The 15,290-nt window shown below is 37.3% G+C and overlaps 1 protein-coding gene across 1 annotated transcript in view; it reads right to left on the bottom strand.

Annotated features, from left to right (window-relative positions):
* The window catches only part of Abca9 (ATP binding cassette subfamily A member 9), a 45,055-nt gene that overhangs the window by 16,314 nt on the left and 13,451 nt on the right, over positions 1-15,290 (bottom strand). The window contains 13 exon segments of the mRNA XM_042665469.1: positions 869-1,002; positions 2,161-2,185; positions 2,187-2,328; positions 4,412-4,610; positions 5,216-5,335; positions 6,527-6,666; positions 8,953-9,043; positions 9,433-9,571; positions 9,783-9,902; positions 10,224-10,399; positions 10,912-11,022; positions 11,522-11,580; positions 13,189-13,357. Coding sequence (XP_042521403.1) covers positions 869-1,002; positions 2,161-2,185; positions 2,187-2,328; positions 4,412-4,610; positions 5,216-5,335; positions 6,527-6,666; positions 8,953-9,043; positions 9,433-9,571; positions 9,783-9,902; positions 10,224-10,399; positions 10,912-11,022; positions 11,522-11,580; positions 13,189-13,357 — 1,625 coding nt within the window.

The raw sequence follows: 15,290 nt of genomic DNA, 5'->3' as shown, positions 1-15,290 counted from the left end.
TGTGCCATTTTTGGGGGGGGTCCGGTCATGGGGCCTGAACTCTGGGCCTGGGCACTGCCCCTCAGCTCTTCAGCTCAAGGCTAGCGCTCTACCACTTGAGCCACAGCGCCACTTCCGGCTTTTTTCTTTTTGCTTATGTGGTGCTGAGAAATGGAACCCAGGGCCTCAGGCATGCAAGGCAAGTGCTCTACCACTGAGCCACCTTCCCAGCCCCAAATGTGCCATTTTTAAAATTTATTCTTCTGAGCACATGGAAATGAACTCAAGATCTATCAGAGGTTAGGTGTGAGGTAATTTCTTTTTCTATTTTGTGCAGGAGGGAGGGTAGGTAAGACAGGCCTTGCTATGTAGCTAAAGATTAGCCTTGAATTCCCAATCTTCTCGTCTCAGAAGTAGTTTTTCATTTTCTTGTTGGCTTAGAAAAAATTAACTCTGGAAAGGTCCAAATGGTCAAGTTTATGGTGCCTACCCAAGGTGATTCAGCCATTAGATTTAATTGTCTCATCTTTTGCTATTTGTCTACCACTGGGATCCTTAACTGTCTTGCCTATACCCAAGATATAAGCAAGTAAGACAGAAATTACTACAACAAACTACAGAATGAAAATCAAGTGTAAATTGAGCATTGAATGAGAATAAGGTTTAAATCTATTATTGGGCTGGAACCCAACTGGTAAGACTAAATTACTGTAGAGCCATATAACTTCCAGTTATACAGGAAGCTTTCAGAAACTGATGATTGTGCAGCTTCCATAAAGAAAATGAGAAATACCTCATTTCTGTCAAATTAGCCTTTGGCATCAGCTGATTTGAATGACTTAACTTTCATAGTCTGTCTTTGGTAAAACCCAGCCTGAGCCCAACTTACCTGTTCATTCTCTGACACAATGATAGCACCATTGTATGATGGTTCATCCGTGCCGTTTCTAGTTCCAAAGGCATCCACTTCCAAAGCTATGTTCTGCTGTTTCAGTGAATGTAAAAAGTCTTCGATGCTTGACCCTACCAAAGGTAAAGATCAAATGAAGCAAAGACGGACCAAAACAAAAACAAAGTATTATGAAAAGTAAACTACAAGGTGAATACTGTCATAATATTTAATATCTGTATGTAAAAATGGAAACAGTTAACTTAAGATGGGTGAGGTTATTTAGATCAAGATGTATTGTACTAAAAATATTGACATGTTGAATTGAAACCTGCCTATACACCAACTTAAATAATAAGAGAAAAGAATTTTAACTTGTTAAATGTAAAAATGAAGTTTAAAAAATAATTCACAAGGAAACTAAATGACATCACCCAAAGTATTCCATAATGTGAGTTGTTTACAGATTTTCTTAAAATCAGAACTAGAGCAATGGCACCAAAATACATTTTGATATCATGGGTATAATAAAGTTTTCTCACCTTTACTTATAACTTCTATTTGTGAAAAAATGTAAATTACTGGGTTGGTGATGTGTCTTAATGGCATGCCTGCCTAGCATGGGCAAAGCCTTGGGTTTGATATTAGCACCACAAACTAATAACAATGACAAATATGGATGACTAATTACTTTGGTAATATTTAAAACTACTAATTAATCTGTCATATTCTTTTCTGTACTGGTTCTGGAGCTTGAACTCAGGGCCTGGGCACTGTGCTTGAGCTTTTGTGCTCAAGGCTAGCACTTTACCACTTGAGTCACAGCTTCACTTCTGTCTTTTCTGGTGGTTAACTGGAGATGAGTCTCATAGACTTCCTGCCTGGGCTGGCTTTGAACCATGATCCTCAGATATCAGCTTCCTGCATAGTTAGGATGATAGGCATGAGCCATCAGCATGTGGCTGAGATTTATTTTTTTTTTACAGGCCCATCAATACAGACACTAACGAAACTGACACAGGACAACCTCAAACGTCAGTCACTGATTTGTTCTCCCAAATACCCTTCAGTTGCTTTGTGAAATGGCTTAAGCGGCTTAAGGTTTAAATCAAATTCAAAATGAGTTTCTAAAGTCAACTCTCCAATCTTGTATATTTAGTTTTAAATCAATGTTCTGTATGGCCTCCTGTTTTCGAAAATGCACAGAACTGATTCTTTTCCTCGTGTTTTATGTTTTCTGGGGAATCTCCCAACAAGAACACTTACAAGCTGCATTTCATCCCCATGTGTACCTGTTTTGTTGATGACCAGTAGCGGGGGTAAGAGGGTCCTCAGGCTGTTGTCCTGGTGAAAGGAAGTACATATTTGGGGACAGTCCCCAAGAACTATTTTTTTTATATAACTCAAGGAATAGATTATCCAGAAGTTCAGGGAAAAAGCTAATTCCCCAAAGCAGTAACCTATATAGAGGGAAATAGAACAGAAAATTAATTTAAAGCCACTTAAGGTTTATTAGAGGGAAGTAGATAATGAGCTCGTAAAATAAATGGAAAGTACTAAGTTAACATTTGAATCACGACTTTTCTTCCTTTTTCTTCTTTCTAAATGAGATAGTGCCTATGTACCTATCTTTGCTCTTTTTTTCCCCTCTGTTTACTTCTTTGGACACTTCATTCTGGCCTCTGACGCCTCCTGATTGTCACTCCTCCTGATTGTCACTTATCTCTCTCTAGTGCCCACTTCTTTGCTCTATTTCAGCCCTACACATCTTCCTTCAGCTGCACTATGCCAATGTTGCATATCACCAATACCCAAACCCTCCACACCCTCAACCTTTTCCCATGATCCCAAATGATCATGCTCTACCACTGAGCTATACTCCAGGTTTTCTATATGATAAGGTCTAGTAATTATTTTTACTTTTTTACACATTCTGTCTGGTGATTACCTGAGGTTAGTAACACTTCTTTAGATTCCTCTGATATTCTCATATTTAGTATCACTCCTACCCGATCACCCACCCCTCTTACTCTCTTTAGTTCCATGAGACCCATTCTCCTTCAACAAGCTCAAATTCTGACTGAGCTCTTTCTTTGCTGTCCGTATTTTCACTTAAGCGCTTCCTACGAGTTGCCATAGTTTGCACATCTCTATTATACCTTTAAAAAATTCATTTCTCATCACACATGTGGGCTGCTGCTATAGTTTGCAAGTTGAATGTCTCCCAGAGGTCTGTATGTTAAAGACCTGGCCACAAGAGTGGTGCCACTGGGAAGTGGTGGACTATTACTGGATGACAGCTTATGCTCCATCCTCTGGTCACTGAGCACATGCCCTTGAAGAGGATTGTGGGAGCTCAGTCTCTTATTCTTCCTCTCCACTGATGCCTTCATGATGGAGGTGTTTGCTTCATCATGAACTTTTGCCACAATGTGGCATCCTCAGTGAAGGTCCATGATCTTGGACTGAGATTTCCACAACGGTAAGCCAACATATACTTTTCCTGCTTATAAGTTAACTGCTTCAAGTATTTCATGATAGTAATGGAAAGCTGCTCAATATAACTACAATACCAGATTTGAATTTAATATCTGTACATACATTTAACAATAGGGAATATTATTGTGTGCTGATGATAGGTTTTAGATGAATAGGTGTGTGTTCTACACAGAGCTGGGCTTATGCATAGAGGTGATATTCAGCAATGATGCTTCAGGGGTAGGTGTGAACCTTACAATGGGCTCCAGATGCAACATGGAGCTAAGCAGAATGCACAGAACCTTGAGACTGCAATATTGAAATTCTGTCTTAATCTGTTGCCTGCAACACTGACTCTGACTTGTGTTTCCAGGTTGCTGACTTGCCCTATGTATTTCAGACTTGCCACTTGCCATCATAGTAGGAGCCAATTCCTTAAAATGAATCTCTCTCTCTCTCTCTCTCTCTCTCTCTATACATACATGTATATGCATACAGATAGGCATGAGTGTACATGTAAGTATATGTCTGCACGTACAGGTATGTGTATATACCTGAATTCATGTGCATTTACACATAGCTCTCCAAATACTTATATGCATGCATATCTTTTATATATGTGTATATATTGATACATGCATCACACATACCAAAAGGATATATAAATATATACATAGACCAACATTTATATATATTGACACTTACATACATATTTATAGGCTCCATTTCTCTGGAGAGTGCTGAGACAGATTTTTGCATTTTGTGGAAAGAGGGAATGGGGTCTTGTAATGGAACCTATGTGCGAACCTCCACCTGCTTGCAAAGAGCTAACTTTCGCTCGTTAGTAAAAGAAAATCCGTGTGAAATTTAAACACTTCCAACTTTGATGTTTTTATTACATGCCCACATGAGCAATGATCAGTTTTTTTTTTATGTTATTGTTTCAAAGGCCACCCACAATTCCTGGGATTTCTTTCATCGAGTGCTGTTCCCGCATGTTTTTGTTCCCGCACATTTACTTTGCGTGTAACAGGGTGCAGAACTCTGAAGCACTCACATACTCACATGGCCAGCAGCTTTTTCTTTCCACGCTTTAGCTTGAGGAAGCGAACTTTTGCCATGGCACAGAGCTGCTGTCTCCAGAGCGCCATGCTGCTGACGGTGTTTCTTGTTTCACTGAGGGAAGACAAAACTTGTTCCAGCTCCACAAAATCCCCGGTGTCTTTGGTTCCATCACTTCGTAACTGTCCCCAAATTCCAAGATCTAAAACATAGGAGCAGTCATTTGTAAGGTGGTATCTGACAGTATATTTTAGCTTTTCTGGGAGCAAAGGTTCCAGGATTAACATTCTGGTCAAACATGCAAGTAATCTACTTTGTAGTAGTAGAGCAACTACTGAGGAAATGGGAGAGAAGCAAAATAATAATTTATACAATGAAAGGAGATCATGTATTTTCTGGAAAACAAGTTCTCCTTAGCGCTACAGAATACTTGAGAAATCAATGGAAACCAGTTCAATCACAAAACAAAAGCTAGTTCTAATCTGTTTGCAATAAACATGGATATATAAGGGTTGTTGTTATTTCCTGTCATGCCAACATTGGATAAGTTCTGATTTCACAGCAATATCTGGAAATATCCTGGAAGCACTGAAAAAAATCCTTTAAAATGCGACAAGAAAGGCAATCCTCTGCATAAATTCTACTTTTACTCTCTCTTTAGCATTTATATTCAGGTAACACAGTACTACACATTTATTGTCTGCTTCCTGAGGACATGGAATCTACATTCCTGTATTCAACAGTTACCTTCCTTCTCTGAAACTAGCACCAGCAAAGGCCATAACATCATTAATCAAAGCATTTTACCTGGTTCATCAACAATTGATTCCCTTTCTAATTTCAGGAACACCTCATTCAAAGTAGTCATGGACACACCATAATCTTCAATGCCTTGATGAGAGCATCTGTCAAGGTCCCTGTAAAGATCTGAAGGTAATCACAGAAACAGATCAACAGAAAGTACTCTAATGAATGATAATAATTACATTTTTATAAGGTATAATATTGGTGATGGGCCAAATGTAGTTTTATGAGAGACAAGATACTTGTGTCTACAATACATCTATGAGTTTTCGTGTCTTTTTGAGTATCAAAGTCTAATCTAAACATTTATTTTAGAAGAGGGCATGATGGTGAAGGTCTATGATCCCAGCTACTTGATAGGTTGAGACAGGAAAATTGGAAGTCCAAGGCCACCTCCAAGATCCTGAGAAATAACATATAAAACCAAAGGGTTTGGAGTATGGCAGAATGCTTCTCTAGCATGGTGGGTTCAATCTCCAGCACTATCTATCTATCTATCTATCTATCTATCTATCTATCTATCTATCTATCTATCTATCTATCTATCTAATTATCTAATATATATATATATATAATTTTCCATTCTATTTTAGGGAGTGCTTAATTCTAAACTCTAATTAAAGACTATTTCCCAGAAAATAAAGACTCATATTTTCATGTTAAGATTATAATAAAGATATAAAAGAGCTAGTACTTACACATATAAGTAATTGCCACAGAATATTTCCCAGTTAATATATAATATGGAGGAGGTATGCACTGTGTAACTTGTACATGAATTGTGAACATTTTCTCCATCTGTTTCTCGCTTTTTCTCTCTCTATATATGTTAGTTTTAGCTCTATCTATCTACCTATCTATTAGTTTTATATCATGGTATAAATTATATAATAGCTCCAAATAGAGTAGGTCCTTATTAGGGATTAACAGGTGCTTTTCTAATGAATTCTTAAATCTACTCAAGTTATTTCTTTTTTATTCTTTTGTCACACTGCTCATCCTCTCTGAAATGTGTTTAAGAAGCAATCAGGTAAAACTTCATGTATTAAACACTCCATTCATTCCCCCAAACAAATTTCCCTAATAACCCTAATTTTAGCTTTATTCTACCCTGTACCTCATAAAGATACATGCCAAAACGTGAACGTATAATCATTTATGATGTACTCCTAAGTGACTTGGGGACCATCATACTAGAAGTGACCTTGGGTTGGGAATATAGAATAGTTCATAGTGCCATGTGCTGAGCAAGTATGAAAGCTAGACATCATTTTCATTATTTCAATTCATTCTGTGGTCTCTCTTGGATGTTACCTGGAAATTTGTTTGTCCTTTCAAAAGGCAAAATATAGACAAGTTTTCCCTCATTTTGGGATGTTAACTTGGCATCTGGGATGTGCTGCTTAACCAGTGTTGTTACACTTTCTGGGTCACACATTTCATTCAGATGCAAACTAACATTGAGAACAAGATAAAGATATTATTATCCAACATTGCCTTTAGAAACAGCCTCCTAATGATATAGTATATATTTGCCACTCATTTATATCTAGGAGACAAAAATGTATAATACACTGGTATCAACAACATGACATACACTAATAAAGTCCAAATACTTTAAACACATGTCAGAGAAAGGAGTAAAAGGGAGGATAACAGTTAGATGACTTAGGTGGGGGGAATGGGGGAGGAGGATTTGGTGGGGGGGGGCAGGGAGAGGATGGGAAGGGATGGAAGGGGAAACAAAGAAGGAGGCTACAATGCTTGATAAGAAATGAACTCATTATCTTGCCCATGTTATTGTAACCCCTCTGTACAGTATTTTCACACACAAAAAAAGAGTTAGATGACTTAGGAACTGTCATTTGGAGGGAAAAAAAATTAGCCAGCCAGATGTTGATAAAAGATGTTGGTAAAAAAGAAGAAAGAAATGTCCAAGCATGTCAACATTTATTAGAAAACTCAACCTCAGAAGTTGTCTGTAAGTTCTAGAGTTAAATATGGTAAAATGGAAATGGAAGTAATTTATACAGCTGTTAAGGCTGTGGTTAAAATACCATACTAATGCAGGCTTTAGAACTGAGGCAATTTGATGATCATCTCTGGGTATCACTTTAATAATACCCAGATCTCAAAAGAACTTCTAAAGGCAGAATAAAACAGTTCATATGAAGTAGCCCAAGGCCTTCCACCAAGTAAATGCTCAGGACTTGTTATGTAATTTTACCATTTTACTGAGAAGTTTATTCAAGTGAAAGCTGTTATCTTTTGATAAAACCATGTAAAGTTTCCTATGGAATTGTTGGAATTTAGAAACCCCATTATTGTTCATATCTACTAAAATGAGCTTTGGTGATAGAATGATGTGGACATCATAACTGCTGATGACCTGAAACCAAAGTCTACTTGATGCTTACAAGACTCTACGCCCATCATTATCAAAGATACCTAAGGGGCATAATATGAGTGCCTTCCCAAAGACGCTTATTAAATATTGGTAGTACAAAGCACCCACTACAGATGAATAAAGGAAGAGGGAAGTTGAGTTAACTCCGTGAAGTTCTTTGTACCTTACCAAGCATTCACTCATTCAATTTTTGTTAGGGGCTCCAGGAAAATATTCTTATGATGGAGAAACTATTCTGAAACAACCCTCTAGAAAGGATAAGATTGAGACATGGTTTAAGGGGATGGAGGAGGACACGATGAATAGAAACAAAACTATGGAATAGACCTAGAGACCATCTAGTGAATCCTGCAAGTTGAAGGGCATTGATTCAAGTCAATTGTAATAAGCAAAAAATGATAGAAAGGTAGATCCCATCAGGATAAGTAATAGAGGAGTAAATAATAGAGGCAATCTAGATTAGTTTTTAAGACTTATTAACATGTTAGTGGGAATACAACCTATGGTTCACACCATGGATTGTATCTCCATCCAGACTCTATCCATTATATGCATGTACATTACCCTAAAATTGTGTGAAAGGAAGGCAGAAGAGGAAGGGGAATTGAGAAAGACTGCTATGGAGAGAGTAAAATAAAAACTTTCTGATAGGTACTACTCTCCATTGTCAAAAAAGGAAAATGATAGCATCTTCCTAGGATTCTTTGAAGGAAGGCTAAAACATTGGAGGTGTTTTCTATATGTAAATGTCATAGTAAGTCTGCAAAACATAGTCAACATTTCGTAAGTGATAGATAGACATTACTTAACAATGGTAATGATGATTATTAGCACCAAGAGAAGGAGGTAGAAAAGGATGGTGGGAGAAAATTAATTCAGGGAGAATAAAGGGTATTTTTTTTAATTTTTTAAATTTTAATAGAAGTTTTTCAACTAAACAAGTCACATTATGAGTTACAATGCACCTGGAGCATTCCAACATCTACCTCATCTTTCTCATACCCATCCAAGGTTTTTTTTAATTGTTCAAACAAACTATACAGTAAAATTCCAATATAGGATATGAGAAAAGATTGAAGTACTAATAAATTTAGCAAGCCACAGGCTACAAAAAATTTTTCCAAATGTTTTATTTGAACCTAAATTAAGCACACTTAGATCCCTACTGTCCACCATTTCAGATAATCTATAGTCTAGCTAAGAAAGTGATTGAGACATTGTTCCAATGCAACTTTCCTGAATGAGCTTAGGAGTTGTGACCTACTGTGATACAATGGTGCTGACTACAACTGCCACCAGCATTTTCAACAAGCCCCAACATGAAGAGCTGTACCTTAAATGGTAGCCAATACCCCATTTCTTCTTCAGGAATAGAGAAGAGCCTGCACACTTCAGCCTCCCATTGGATATAAACACCTTCCTATCTGGTCAGGAAGAACCAGATGATATATTAAGGAATTATTTCTTCACTGTTCACAAAAGAGCAAATCCATTTACATAAATTGTATTGTAGAAACATGACACACTAGAATAGATAGATCCTAATCCTGCCTATTACCTATTTGGGAAAGTTGTCCAGTATCTTTTTGTCAAGCCATTGACATTCATACTGAATGAAACACTACATCCTCTGCTGTTCTGAATCAGAATGCTTCCACAAGACAAAGTTCTCTGGCACGCAAATTGTGTGAAATTCCCATCTGAACAGCTGGCAGTCACTAATGAGAGACAGTCATAGAGCCAATCCATGCAGAATTTACACATGCCTCTAATAATTCCCCACGAGGATACATGAAATAAAACTGCAAATTACCAGCCAGGATATCAGCCTCGTCCATGAAATGGGTACTGAAGAGAATTACCCGGTCTGATTTTCTCTCTTTCAGGAGATTCCATACACAGTGCCTTGAAACAGGATCCAATCCAGCAGTCGGTTCATCTAACAGCAAAACCTGGACAGTAGAAAAGATTGGGAAATATTCTGTCCCTTTAAGGCAAAATTCTTCTAGCAAGCACTATGATACAACAGAACTGAGGGAGAATCATATCAATACTTATCTTGTAAAAATGTCTTCACATTCATGATTTGCAAATTGCTGGACCTTATGTAATTAGTTTGATGTGCCCCATAGGATTTTCACTGATCATTTTACTTCAAGTTACCTGTGGATCTCCTAAAATGGCAATTCCCAAAGTCAGTTTTCTTTTTTGTCCACCACTTAAGTTCTCAGCAAGAGTACCTTGGATATTTTCCATCTCTAAGTTCTGTAGAATTTGTTGTACCTACGCAAATAAAAAATACAGCATTAGTTCCAAACTCAAGATGTTTATTTTTAGTGGCGCTGTAGCTCAAGTGATAGAGCGCTGGCCTTGAGCTGAAGAGCTGAGGGACAGTGCTCAGGCCCAGAGTTCAAGCCCCACGACTGACAAAAAAAAAAAAGAGATGTTTATTTTTAAGACACCATAATTTTTATGTCTTTATGAAGAGCCATTTTTGCCTAAACTTTAATTGTGTACAAGTAACAACACAAATAGAGGTAGGGTTTTTTAGGTAATGCAGTTCCCATGTTTTATAGTTGTGTAACAGCTAACATGCTTGTATACCTCTTTTTCCACTTCATGTGGCAGAATCCCTTTTATTTTAGCAAACAGCCTGAGATTTTCTCTCACAGTAAGAAACCCAAATTGTATGTTGGATTGTGGACAAACTCCAGTGAGCTGGCTTATAGTTTCAAAGTCAGCCACTTCTGAAAGTGTCTGATTATAGATGGTGACAGAGCCTATAAAAACAAGGTAATGAGTTACTATCAAGACAAAGTACAATATCGCACTTAATATACTTTAAAACATAAATCAATATCTGTAAATTACTAATCTTATTGTAAGTAATACAAAGGTGACTATGTGCTTGATGTTCAGAATAATAGCTGATCTAGCAGGAATATCAACTAATAACTGAATAATCATAAAGCTATTTATGAGCTATTTAGAACACATTTTTCTAAATAAATACAATTATATACAAGAACAACTTAAGCTTCTAAAATTTGTTTTACTTTCTAAGCTGATAATAAAACATAAAAATTATACATATTAATGGGATTTACTACAGTATTATAATGGTTTAATACATATAAGTACAACAATCACTACAACATCTCAGGATATATTCATATTGTAACATTTAAGAAAACTCTAGAATAGTTATCATAAGAAAACAATTGAAGCAAAATGACAGAATGCAAATTAACTCATTTGTCTTTGAGCTTGTCCTTGGATAATTGCCTCTTACCTGATGTTGGTGGCAACAGTCCACTAAGAGTATTTAGCAGTGTGGTTTTCCCAGCTCCACTGTGACCCAGGAGGGCTGTGATCTGACCTTCATATATGTCAAATACCAGGCCTGGCAGTATTTCAAGGAAATGACACTCAGAGCTACACAGTAACTTCATAGATTCTTTCATTTTTATAACTTCTCACAGCATGAGTGTTTTTGGCTACCAATATTCAAAATTAAATCCATCTTAAAGTTTTTCCTTTCAAAATTATATCTGATATGATATATTCTATAGCTATATCATAACAAATGATGATCATTAACATATTGATTAACAAACTGCAGTATAAAATGGAGGTTAGCTATAATAAAGATAACTAACTGTCGGACTAGATCATATGATGAGTTGAAAATAATGGATCTTTCAAATCCATGTATCTAAATAGTACTCACTTCATGTTAAATTTATTATACTATTAATTGATTAGAAGGAAAAATAATGCGTTGAAATAAAACGGAGTCATGATACCTGGACTATCTTGGTCTTAATTCCTACCAGTGTGCTACAAAAGAGGCATGCCCCCTAAATCAGACCACCATGTTATATATAATTTTATATTATTACCTCTTAAAGCTTCTACCTTTCCATACTTTCCTGTATATTCTTTCTTAAGATTTTTGATTCTGCAAAAAAAAAGAAGAAAATATCTTTGAGGAAATGGTGGAGCTGGAGGGAGGCTTGATAAATCCCCATAGGTCTTTGAGAGGCTATGAGATATGGGTATTCTTTGACATGGATAGTAGTTGAAGCATCTAGGTCATCTCGCTAGAAGCTGCCTCTCTGATCATCCTAACTGCAATAGGTTCTGGATGGCGGGGTACCTAGCATGTGGGAGCATGTTGCTATGAGGACTTGGACAGAAGGTTAGAGGAGAGCTGAAGAGGGAATCAATGGTTATGAGGTGCCTACCAAAGAGAAAAGAAAGAAATCAGCACACCCTAATAGAAAGATGAGGGTGCCGCAGCCACCTCACTCTGGGTGAAGTCTCCTTCATGTCACTTACTAGCTCTGTTTCAACCACTGTGTTCTCAACAGTCACTGAACTGTGCCCTTAAGCACTAAAATAAAGATGATAGTGTTATCACGCAGGGCTGATTTACAGAGGACCTAAGATTAAAAATGTAGAATTCAAAATGCTGGAGATATAAGAAAGTTCAAACAAGATAGAAAGGAAGAAGACAAGAGGAAAAAATTAAAATGAAGACATTTTTAAAAGAATACATAGAAAAATATTTCAAGTGAGTTAAAGGCCTAATATAAGCCAGGCCCTGTGTATTTTAATTGCATCATGTTCATATATTAACAAAAAAAAACAAATGTATTAGTCTGCACAATGTGCTATAACAGATGCCATAGACTAGGGAGCTAAATATCAGCCATTTATGTCATGGTTCTGGAGGACAGAAAGCCTCAGATCAAGACACCATCTCATTTGGTGACTGGTGAAGGGTCCCTTCTGACTTGTCTTCAAGGTCGCCTTCTTCTGGGTCTTCACAAAGTGGACATCCATCTCTGAGTCTCCACTTATAAATGTACTAATCCCACCATGAAAGCTTCCATGTTAATGATTTCATCCAACCCTAACTTACTTTCCCAAGGCCTCACTTTCAAGTTTGCTTAAGGGTTAGTATTTCTTTGGGGGATGGTGGTCGGGGGCCTCAACTCTGGGCCTGGGCACTGTCCCTCAGTTCTTCAGCTCAAGGCTAGCACCCTACCACTTGAGCCACAGCGCCATGTCCAGCTTTTTCTGCTTATGTGATGCTGAGGAATTGAACCCAGGACCTCACGCAAAGCAAGCATTCTACCACTGAGCCCCAGGGGTTAATAGTTCAATACGTAATTTTATATTGAGACAGCTTCTCTAGGAAAGCAAGAGGAAAGGGACAAAGTGAATCACAGAGTAAGGAAATGATGGCATTGTCTATCACCAACAGAGTAGCAAAGGGAGAGCAATGTGTGAAGAGGAAAAACAAGAAAGACAGTAAAAAAAAAAATGGAAGTACAGTTTTTGTTATCTGAAAGCTGTTGCCAATGGCATATGACATTAGTCTATGCAAATGTTGAGGATGTGAGAGAATGCAGAGCTACTCAGAATGAGGGTAGCCTTTCCTGGGTGCAACAGGCCGGGCTCGGTGGGGACGGAGGGTCACGGAGGGTGGTCCGTGTTTTATCTGACAGTTCCCTGCTCTCTGATCTCTCTCCAGTATCTTTCCATGTGATGTATTTGTTACCTGATGGCTTCTTTCCCCTGGAACTCTGGAAGCACGGGTTCGAAAGAGTCATCCAATGAAGGATCCGAATCCACTTCATTCTCAAGAAGTACATGCTTAGGTTTTTGGTGTTGAAACCAAAGAGAAGACTTCAGGAAAAACAAGGGAGAGTGATGGCGTCCATACTTGGCTACAAGAGCAGAAAGCAACAACAGGTTGGTCAGCCACCATTTCAAGGGCTACAGACACCTTCAGTCAGTATGTCCATACTACTCCTCTGCCATGAACCAGAGCCTCATGATCACCTCAAAGAGTTACTGTTCCCTACATGTGCTTCGACAAATGCAGAACAACATGGAACAAACAACAGACAAATTACCATCTAGTGTGATATTTCTAATATGATGAGGAGGTAGCATAGTAATCTCAACAACAAGTGGTCATAGTGTAGTAACATATTTCAGGAGGAATTTCCATCTCACATTAAAAACGAGTTTCTCTTCCATTAGAGGATTATTTGAATATGGTGAAAAATAGACCTCATGTTATGACACTGGCAGTATTTTATCAATCCCATAAATGACTGGTGAATATGAAGGTTCAGATCTTAGAGGAGACAATAAAATTGGGTACAACTCTTCGTGTGTGTGTGTGTGTGTGTGTGTGTGTGTGTGTGTGTGTGTATGTGTGTGCCGATCCCAAGGCTTGAAACTCAGGGAATAGGCACTGTCCCTAAGCTTTTGTGCTCAAGGCTAGCATGCTACCATTTGAGCCAAAACTCCATTTCCAGCTTTTTTTAACTTGGAGATAAGAGTCTCAAGGACTTTCCTGACAGAGATGGATTGGAACCAGGATTAGCAGATTTTAGCCTCCTGAATAGGTAGGATTACCATGAGCTACCAGCACCCAGCAGGTACAACTTTTTAAATGTAAAACAAATGGTGGCACAAATGTATATTAATAAAGCAGAGGCAAAGGACTTCCTTGCAGTGATTACCATCAGCAGCATTAGAATACCTTCTAGTTTTTTTCTATTCTATTTTTTATAAGATTAATGATTAATAATAGAGTCTTGTGGATTTTCTGTCAGAGCTTATCTGAACTATGAGCCTCCCAATTTCATACTTTCACACAGCTTAGTATAACAGGTATGTGCCACTGCACCTAGCTAGGAGCTGAGAGGGAGTCTCATGAACTTTTTTGCCTCAGGCTATTCTTGAACTACAATTCTCCCATTCTCAGACTCCCAAATAGCTAAGAGCATGCTCCACACTGGTGCCTAGCTGATTACAAATATTTCTGAGTTTATTTTTATGTAGTTCAAAAGTGGATGCTATGCATTGCTGGTTTCATCGTTTTTGAGGGAAGGAAGAAGAACATACATATTTTAAACATATTTATACCCTAGATGTGTCCATTTAGGGTATAACTTCATATACATTACCTCAACTTTATGTCTAGAATAGAATTTTATTGTAAGAATATATATATACAATATTATTTTCAGATTTTTATTTTCCAAATTTGTTTCACTTACAGAACTTTTATCACACTATACCTAATTCTATATATTATTATTCTGTTTCCATAACACATCTTAAAACTTTTAATCCTCTTCATTAAAGTGTTTTTGCATTCGATCTGTAAGTCTTTAAGCATAGCTGTTTTAAAATAGTTTTATCATTCTTGAGCAGGCTATGTATTTTCTATTTTTTAAGCCAGAAAAACTTATTTATTAGTACTTGTAGAAATGGAATATTATGAAGTATTAATTTCATGGTTTAAGATAGTGGTGTGATTTCCTTTAACATGTTAATGTGATAAATTATCTTCCTGTAGTAGAGTCCACTCAGTTATTGTTTAGCAAATGCATGAGTCCTGGTTAGAATAGACTTGTTTTTGCTCATTTAGATTTTAAAATCATGTGCAAATATGAGATCAGTCTAAGCATTTCTTTTCTTTGTTAAATTTTATTTTATTGTAAAGATGCTGTACAGAGGGGTTACATGAGTAAAGTGATGAGTACATTTCTCGTTGAACATTGTTACCCCCTCCTTTGTTTCTGTCAGTGTAAGTCCTCCAAAATAAAGTGGGTTCTTTTATATAACCTAATTTCTCTGTGG

Source organism: Dipodomys spectabilis, unplaced genomic scaffold (genome assembly GCF_019054845.1).
Source record: "Dipodomys spectabilis isolate Male_0828 unplaced genomic scaffold, ASM1905484v1 ptg000329l, whole genome shotgun sequence".
NCBI lineage: Eukaryota > Metazoa > Chordata > Mammalia > Rodentia > Heteromyidae > Dipodomys > Dipodomys spectabilis.
The sequence above is the reverse complement of the archived record's forward strand: the minus strand, read 5'-3'. Positions and strand labels throughout refer to the sequence as shown.